We start from the raw sequence: 8,994 nt of genomic DNA on the forward strand, positions 1-8,994 counted from the left end.
TATCTGCTGACTATTTCTTTTTTTATAGAAATGTGCTGACTATTTAATTTATGTTATATTTACACTTTATATAGGGACAACTTGGTGTCCTATACAGTTACCAATATAGTATAAGGTCTAATATATTCCTACTTTTACTCTGCAAATATAGTAATTCAATAAAATTATTCAAATAATAAGGATAAATTTGTCTATTAACCCATCTCTCTCCTCTCTCACCCTTCCCCCCGCCACGTTCTACTTCTATCCTCTCTCCTTGCAGTTGCACACAAAGCAATTAAACGACTTCTTCAGTTTTTATTGTTTTTGTTTTTTTTTCCTCACTCCTTTCCCATGCTTTAAATTTTTAATTTTTTTTAAAACAGTCAAATAAGAGAAAATTTAAAATTTTGAAAAAAGGTGTCAATAGAGCCGTGTGTCCGCCTGGATGGACGATCTAGTAGTAATTTTGATGTCACTAACTCCCAATTGTTACCTTATATGAGTATTTAAGTCAAATAGATATCTAAAAATTACGGGTGGGTGGACGCTCTAGTAATAATAATAAGGGCACTCCCTCAAATTTTTTTTACTTTATATAATTATTTAAGTACTCAAATAGATATCTAAAAATTATATGAATAATATCAAGAGAGAGGATAGTACAGTGTCGCACCTCTCGCTTTGTGACTAAAATGTCATAGGTTCGATACTCAGTGTGACTACATATACCCATTTATTAGATATTTAAAATTTCTATTTCAATGTACTACGCCAATGGACCCCCTTGTAATCGAAAAAAATTATATGAACAATTTATTTAATTATCTAATAATATTTATGAGTGTACTCCCTTATAAGTATTTAATTATTTTCAGCTTTTAATTTAATTATATGTGATTTACTATTCTCTCTTATATATATATTGAAAATTATAAGAGTGATGCTTAAAAAAAGAATACCATAAGGCAAATTATTAAAGTGACAAATATAATTTGTTTTGTAAGAATACGTTAAAAATATGAAAGTAAGAATATTAGATTTGATAATGTTATATATTTAGCATTCCTTACTTCACATTATCTTTCGAGTTCCATTTTGAAATATTCCCCCATCCCTTACATATTTTTATATTTGATTGTACAATATTTCATTCTATATTAACCAGGGCATTCCGACTGTTAATAACCTATTTGGTATATAGAAAGTATAAAAATGATTATGAATTATTATTGTATATTTCACGCCATCTATAATTATTAAAATCTGTAAATTTAATTTACAAAATATTAACTAAATTCATAAAATGCAAAATACGTAAGTAATAAATTCATCAATTAATTTAAGAAATATCAACCACGTAAATTACAATTATTCATTGAATTTCTATAAGTATTCTAAAATATAAGAAAGAAGAGGTCCATCCAATGCTCAAGCAAAAAAGCTAATTAAACAATAAAATATCGGTTTCGAGTAAACTGATCGGTTTATTTGGATCTCTAATCCATTGCTTTATTTGGATCTTCAATCCATATATCCTAATGAAATATAACAACTCTTTTCCACGTATCATCGTATCATTTCTCAAATTTTAACACAATTTGCAAGCGAATGGGTAACATGTCTAATTAAAAGCTTTAAAAATTGATGTTTAATGGAACCCAATCCTCTTATATATCTATCAAGATTGATTTTTTAAAGAGGTGGACGTACCACAATAAGACCGAATTTGTGCTCAGGCTTCGAGATCAATGCTCAGACTTCGAGATCAAGGGACTCAATCCAATTTATTTCCATCGTACTAAGTCCACGGATCTCCCTTATAATTGGAGAAAAAAAACTTAACCCAATTAGACACTATAACACGCTGCTTTGATTTTTTTTTTCCCTCTCCTTGACTAATTATGACCATTGGGTAGAGGCCATCTTCTTATAGTGCACAAATAAATCCATCCCCTTCTCCCTTCTTCAACCTTTCCTATGTTTTAGGGCACAGTTCAATCAATCCCATTTTCCTCCCAAATCGAGCAAGTGAACTAGCTGATCGAGCTCACAAACTGCCAATTAGTGACAAGTAAGACGCCATTTCATAGATTAGTGGAGGTCCGGTAGTGATTTGCGGAGTCTACAGGCGTGAGGAAGACGGGCTTGCCTTTGTCAGGAGAGATTCGCAGAATTATTGAGGTCTGTCGCCAAAAGAAAAAGATTCTCGACTGAGGGCTTTGTCGAGGGCCCCATCTCCATAGCGAAGCTCATCTTTGTCTTTAAGATCGGGTCGACCTTTGCCTCCAAGACTCATTGCAAGTCAAGGTACTGCTCCTCTACCCTCTCTCTAAATTTCTGATTCACAGGTTGTCCTTTTTGGTTGCATAATGCTACGAGAATGCTTTTGTTTGTCTAGCGACTCTGTCTGTCTGAAGTGCCTCAGTTAACTGAGCTTGTGGTTATTGCCACTAAGAGTTGAATGAGCTCGTTTGAACTTTGTGGATTGAAGTTCTAATTATCCTTGTTGCATATGCCATGCAATGAGTTCGTCTAATTGAATGGCCATCAGGAAGCTTGCATTAACTTGTATGTCTAAAGTGCCTCAGTTAACTGAGCTTGTGGTTACTGTCAGTGAGAGTTGAATGAGCTAGTTCAATCTTTGTGGGAAGTTGTACTTATCCTTGTTGTTGCATATGCCTTGCAATGAGTTCGTCTGGTTGAATCATCTAATAGATGGAATCACTTTTACATTTGACTAGTTAGTTATACTGATTGTGATCCTTCAAAAAAATGAGCTTCGTAGAATTCAATTTGAAGATGTGAGTAGTTAGTTAAACTGATTATACATTTCTGAGTTGGTTTATGAGCTTTCCATAAAAAATTGAAATTGATATGGTTGCTTTGTGAATTGAAATTGATATGGTTGCGGGTACTTGCAAATAGGATACTTTTATGAGCTTTCCATGTATTCATTTTGCACTTGTGAAAGCTCTTTCCGTTTTGTTGCAACTTGGTTGTGTTGTGTTATTCATGTTTTTTGCCTGCTTACTTGTAGAGGTTCTGCTTAGACAAGTGCATCCACCATGGCTCCTAAGGGTGAGAATATCATCGAGTGGATTGATCAGATATAGTTGGCTTTGATTCATATCATGCTTGACAAGTTGAAAAGGAGCCAGACCACTTCTTGAAAACAAAGGGATTGTGATGAAATGACGGTGGAGATGAAAAAATAATTTCCCGACGAGCAACTGTGCTCCCAGAAGATAAAGGACAAGGCGACGAGACTGAAGACCATGTACAAGCAATTCATTGAACTGCTTAACCATACTGGAGTCGGATGGGATGAAGACACTAACACTATCAAGACAAGTCCCGATATATGAGATATGTTTATCAAGGTACAATATTCGTTTGACAACTTCGCATAACATCATATCAATATTTTTCTGGTCTTTTGAGCGTGAACTTGAATGTGTAATAATATCAGTTGACAAATACGACAAGTCTTTCTAGGTAAAATGCCGACTATATTACGGCTTCATTTTAATATATATGTGCATGTTCTTTGTTTATACGTTCTCTTTGTATGGTTGCTTCGTATTTAATAAAGTATCTCGTTCAATGATCTTCTTTTCATCGTGCAGAAGACCAAGGCCTTCAATACATTCCAAACTAGAAGCTGCAAGCACTAATACCTGCTGAATGAGCTTTTCAGTACGTCGACTGCTACCGGTGCTCTCCGCATCTCCTCGACCGATCGGCCAAGGACTTTAAAGGAGGAACGACAGGTGCTTGAGGAATTCCTGTCAACATCCAAGAAAAAATAGAAATAACCTATCAATCTCGAAGAAGGCTCCGACGAGAATGACGACTCCGTCTAGGTTCAAGAGCCTATTATATCTTAGTCCAAACACCAAGTGCGCAAAAGGCCTTCATCGACAAGGTTACAACTGCAGGAGCGCATGAACTTGTTCAAGGCCAGTTTCAAACACAAGCCAAAGAGCACCCTACCGTCGTCAACGAGAAGCAAGTTCGTTTTAAGCCCTAATAAGCCTGAGAGGAATAACATCAAGGAAGCCATGGTAGAGTTTGGATAAATTGAAACCAACCACTTAAACCATATATAGCAGGCAGCTTAGCTCTCCTTGATGACAAAATGAGGAGGCTTTTCATGTACTACGCGAAAGACGCACGAAGGGAATAGATACAACATCTTTTTGACTCTTGAATGAGCTCAGGATCCGGCTTTATGTTTAGTTGAACTTTTCGATAATCTCATTACATTGCTTGTAATGCTATGTTTGTTATGTTTGTTTGGATATCTTGACTTGATTCTGTTTTATGTGTGCTTGGAATTTTTTATTTTGTATGGTTATGAATTATTGTGTTTTACCGTTAATGACATATTCATGAACTTCCTTCCACTGTTATAGGCGTACAATTGAAAGACAATATGCCAAGGAATAGCACTTATTCGCGATATGACGATAGCTCTAGTGACGAAGAGATGGAAATTAGGCAACAGTGGTTCTTCTTTTTGATAATGCAAGTTACATCGGCCGAAGACCAGGTTAGAAGGAACATCCCTTGTAGAACTTCTCGACTCCAAGGAAGAGAGTACACGCTTGAAGTTTTGGGGAATAATGTTAAATGCTACGATAATTTTAGAATGGAACCATACGTATTTAGCAACCTCTGTGACACACTTCGACGGCAATGTGATATCAATGATACTAGGAATGGTATCACTATCGAACAGATACTCGGAATGTTCTTATTGGTTATTTCACAAAGTACGCGATATGCAGTAGTGGTGGAAAGGCACCAACATTCCAATGAGACGGTGTCGCGATCATTCAAAAAAATTCTCCGAGGAATACAAGCCTTAGCACCGGTTTATATAAGACAGTGGAATGTTGTTATGCAGCTCGAAATTGAAAATTGTCAACAATGACATTTCTTTAAAGTATGTTTTGATAAGTCAATACTATAATAATTCATTTCGTAAGATTATATAAATTACATAATTTTGCATGCCCTGCAGGATTGCATTAGAGCTATGGATGGAACCCATGTGGCTGCATGTGTCCCTAAGGAAAAAAGAGTAGCTTATCGCGATCGAAATACAAAGATATCACAAAAGGTATTTGCCGCTTGTTCCCACGATATAATGTTTACATATGTCATAAGGGTGTTCGGCATACGATTCAAGAATTTTTTCCGAAACTATCACATTGGAATTATTTCCAGCGCCGCGTGGTGGTTAGTGTTTGCTGATAAATTTTCTATTTCCCAAAAAAATTCAGCCCTAATGTATTTACCTGTAATTTTCTTTTTGTTATTTCCATAACAATATTATGTTGTTCATGCAGAGTTTCTAAATATTTGGGGAATTTTGGCTTCATACAAGGGGAAACGGTATCACCCAAGTGATTTTGGTGAGGACAATTTGTCGACAATAAAAAAGAAGCTGTTCAATCAGCGCTACGCATCAGTTCATAATGTCATCGAACGCTGTTTTGGTGCAGGGTGGTGAACTGCAACCTTGAGAACATGCAGATTACAGGTAAAACCTACAGAATCTGCTTTGTCAATGCTTGTTCTTTCCTCGACAAGAAGTCTGCTAGCGTGTTGTGTTTTGCCTTGATGTGTTTGACTTCAAAGTCAAACTTGGAGAACCATTCTGCCCACCAGAATAGTTGAGGGTGAGGTGGTTGCTTTTGTTTGAACAGCAACATCTTGGGAAAGCTAGACATATTCATTTCCACTAGGAATTTGTATCCAACTAGGTGGAACTTGAACTTCTTTATCCCATTCATAACCGCCAAGATCTCCTTGAAAGTGGAGTGGTAGTGTTGTTCTGACAGTTTGAATTTTCCACCCCTGTAACCACAGATGTAGCGTTTGCCATTCAACTCTTCAAGTAGGACCGCTCCCTAGTATTTGTCACTTGCATCTGTCTGAAGGATTCTTTTCCCTGTAGAGGGAATCTGGAGTGGAGGCAGGGACTGCAGTTGAGCCTTAAGCTCCTTGATCGCCTTTGTCTGATTTGGACCCTAGGCAATGGCGTCCTTTTTCAGCATCTTTTCCAATGGGCGAGTGAGCTTAGCTATCTTTGGAATGAAGTCTCTGAGGTAGTTGACCGTGCCAAGAAACTGTTGGATTTGCTTCTTGGTAAGAAGAGGAGATTCGCCATAAAGAAATTGATGCCAAACTTCAAACCGCAAAGGCAAGGACAAATTGCCCTTACTTGTTTTGTGTTGCATAATTTTATTCACCGCAATCATTACCACAACAGCTTATTTGAGGAGTACGGCGATACTTGGGCGGATTACGATGAATTTTGAAATCCATCAGAACAACCAGGAATTCGAATTGAAGTGGACATGAGTAGTCACGAAATGAATGCTGTACGTGACCGTATCGCTAATCGGTTATGTCGCGCAAAGAGAAAAGGGTGATGACATACACCAAGATCTTTGTATTTAAAATTAGTAACAATACTTTATGTGTTTGGAAATTGATTTTGCCAAATTTTTGTTAAATCCATGCAATTAGTGTAGACGTCTATTTATGTAAATGCCTTATACACGGGCGATTTATTTGATAAAGTGTGATGAACAAATGTTTGATCGTCAGCGCATTCGTTATACGAATCTCATCGTGTGGTGCTCTGAGTAAAAATAGTAAAATAGGGAAGGCATGGAGAAAAAAAAAATTCCACCATATGGAAGCGCATGGGTTAGCAAATAAAAGGATGCCCCGTGGTTTTTCAAGACATGTTGTCAAGAAATACAAATTGCACAATGTAAGAAGGCATCGAAAACGGAGAAAAAAAAATTCGGCCATAAGGAAACTTGTTCACCCGTGGCTTATGTTCAAAAGGGCCCCTAAAAAATAAAAACCAACACAAACTGTCTATAGCAAGTTCAAATCAAGTGGAGTAAAAAAATGTTTTGAAACCAAATATGACCTAAGATACCTATTGATTTTCCATTGAGGAATTCACAGTCTCAGTTCTTAGTACTTTCTCTCTCCCACGTGGTAGGATGAATTTTTTGTCCACTCGTCCTCAAAAGATACATGACGTCATGACATATCATTGATCGGTATTGGTGCAGTACTCTTTTTTCGAATCCATGAACTCAAAAAATAAAAGAAAGAAAAAAGAAATATGAAGGATTGCGAATAATTTTACTGGCATAAACAAGGTCGTGTCTTTTTATAGTCCCTTTAAGTTTAATATAATAAAATAAAATTTTTAATAATTAATAAGGAATATAAGTAATTTCATAATAAATATCAAGCATAAAATCTCTTATAAATACGTATATTACTGTATTTCACGTCTTTTTTTATAATTAGAATCGTACTTTGATAAGCGGTTGAGTTGATAATCACCCGAGAAAATATTCCGAGGGTCGCAGTGTAGTAAACGGATAGCTGAGTCCCCCACAACCGAGAAGCACCCTGAGATTTGTCGCGTTTCGCATCATTTAATCCGTGCAGAAAATTCCCCAGTGCCTCCAGCACGTGGAACTTAAGTCATCTTATCCCCACACCTCTGATATATCCAAACCAGGTGCACGAAAGCCCACATCCTTAGACCAAGTGAAAGGGCCCACCTCCTCGCCTTTGAACATATGCGCCCGTTGCACCTAAACACACCTTCAGTCCCCCGCGTTAAAGGTATCAGCAACACCGTCAGCACTTTCCACCTGTCACTCACCTGGGTCTTCTCTGCCCTCAACGACGACACCATCCCAAACGCGCCTCTTTGACGTTTGACCCGACCGTACCCTTTCGCTTTGATCCCCCCCCACACATATATAAACCTCAGAGCCGCAAATTCCCTCTCCACTTCACAACTCAAAACAACAAGACATCCTCAGCTCAATCGAACCCACCAGTGGACGTTTACTCAAAACTCAACTGTCGTTAAAATCAAATGGTCAAACAGTCCCCTGACCCAAAACCTGCTGGCACCACTGAGTCGACCGGCTCGGCGTCGTCCTCGCCCTCGTCGTGCAAGTACAAGGGGGTGAGGAAGCGCAAGTGGGGGAAGTGGGTGTCCGAGATCCGCCTCCCCAACAGCAGGGAACGCATCTGGCTCGGGTCCTACGACTCTGCTGAGAAGGCCGCCCGGGCATTCGACGCCGCCCTCTTCTGCCTCCGTGGCCGCTCTGCTCGCTTCAACTTCCCCGACAACCCCCCGGACATCGCCGGCGCCCGCTCCCTCTCGCACGCCGAGATCCAGGCCGCCGCCGCCCGTTTCGCCAACTCCACCATGCATTCCTCCTCCTCGTCAAATGCTCTAACGCAGACACACTCCGAGGACTCCGACCGGTCCACATCCCCCTCGCCCTCCGTGTCGGACGGGACCATGCAGATGGACAGCGACTTGAGCTTGGATGCGCTAAACGGTTCATGTTGGGACCTACAAACCAATAATAACAACAGCAACAATAATACTACTAACTCCATGGAACTGGATAATTATTACCCATCCGAATATGGGATTTTTCAGGGATTCGATGACCTCTCCAATGATTTCTACGTGCCAACTATGGATCCGTCAGATCATGGGGAGGAGAATTATGACGGGGTCGTAGCACAAGAGCCATTTCTATGGAATTTCTAAGCAAGTAAAATACGCAAATTACTTGTTCTTTTAATTGTTAACTAATTTTAATCGGGGTCAAAAATCAGGATTCTGGGCAAAATTTTTTTTTATTAGGCCCTGGAGTTTTGAGGGAACCCGACTCAATTCGTTCTCTATGGGGGGGGGGGGGGGGGGGGGGGTGGACCCATCTTTTTGGCACGGTCATCCTACAGATCCAAAAGTTGTAGTTTTTTTTTTTTTGGGAATTATAGTATACTGAAGCCAAAAGTTATATCTTCATATTGTAATTTTTTTTTTCAACATTCTTCTGAATGTGATCATCACATGAGAAATATAGTGGAAGATATTTTTTTCTTTTTTGTTGAAAGGGTTTGGTGAAAACATTAATTAGTCGATGATTGAACAGA

At 38.7% G+C, this 8,994-nt stretch overlaps 1 protein-coding gene and 1 long non-coding RNA gene across 2 annotated transcripts; both read left to right on the forward strand.

The window, feature by feature from the left end:
• The first annotated feature begins 1,918 nt into the window (after window positions 1-1,918).
• LOC116194893 lies at window positions 1,919-4,363 on the forward strand. Its single transcript, XR_004154551.1, has 3 exons — window positions 1,919-2,289; window positions 3,020-3,362; window positions 3,609-4,363. It is a non-coding gene; the product is annotated as an uncharacterized LOC116194893 (long non-coding RNA).
• Window positions 4,364-7,818: 3,455 nt separating this feature from the next.
• LOC116194146 (ethylene-responsive transcription factor ERF017-like) lies at window positions 7,819-8,695 on the forward strand. Its single transcript, XM_031522881.1, has one exon. It carries the CDS (start codon window positions 7,913-7,915, stop codon window positions 8,603-8,605), a length of 693 nt encoding a protein of 230 aa, XP_031378741.1. The 5' UTR covers window positions 7,819-7,912; the 3' UTR covers window positions 8,606-8,695.
• Window positions 8,696-8,994: the final 299 nt, after the last annotated feature.

The sequence above is a fragment of the Punica granatum genome, chromosome 2 (assembly GCF_007655135.1).
Source record: "Punica granatum isolate Tunisia-2019 chromosome 2, ASM765513v2, whole genome shotgun sequence".
Taxonomy (NCBI): domain Eukaryota; kingdom Viridiplantae; phylum Streptophyta; class Magnoliopsida; order Myrtales; family Lythraceae; genus Punica; species Punica granatum.

Bases quoted from the DNA above. Each gene is read 5' to 3' on its own strand.
- LOC116194146 (XM_031522881.1), top strand. From the start codon at position 7,913: ATGGTCAAACAGTCCCCTGACCCAAAACCTGCTGGCACCACTGAGTCG.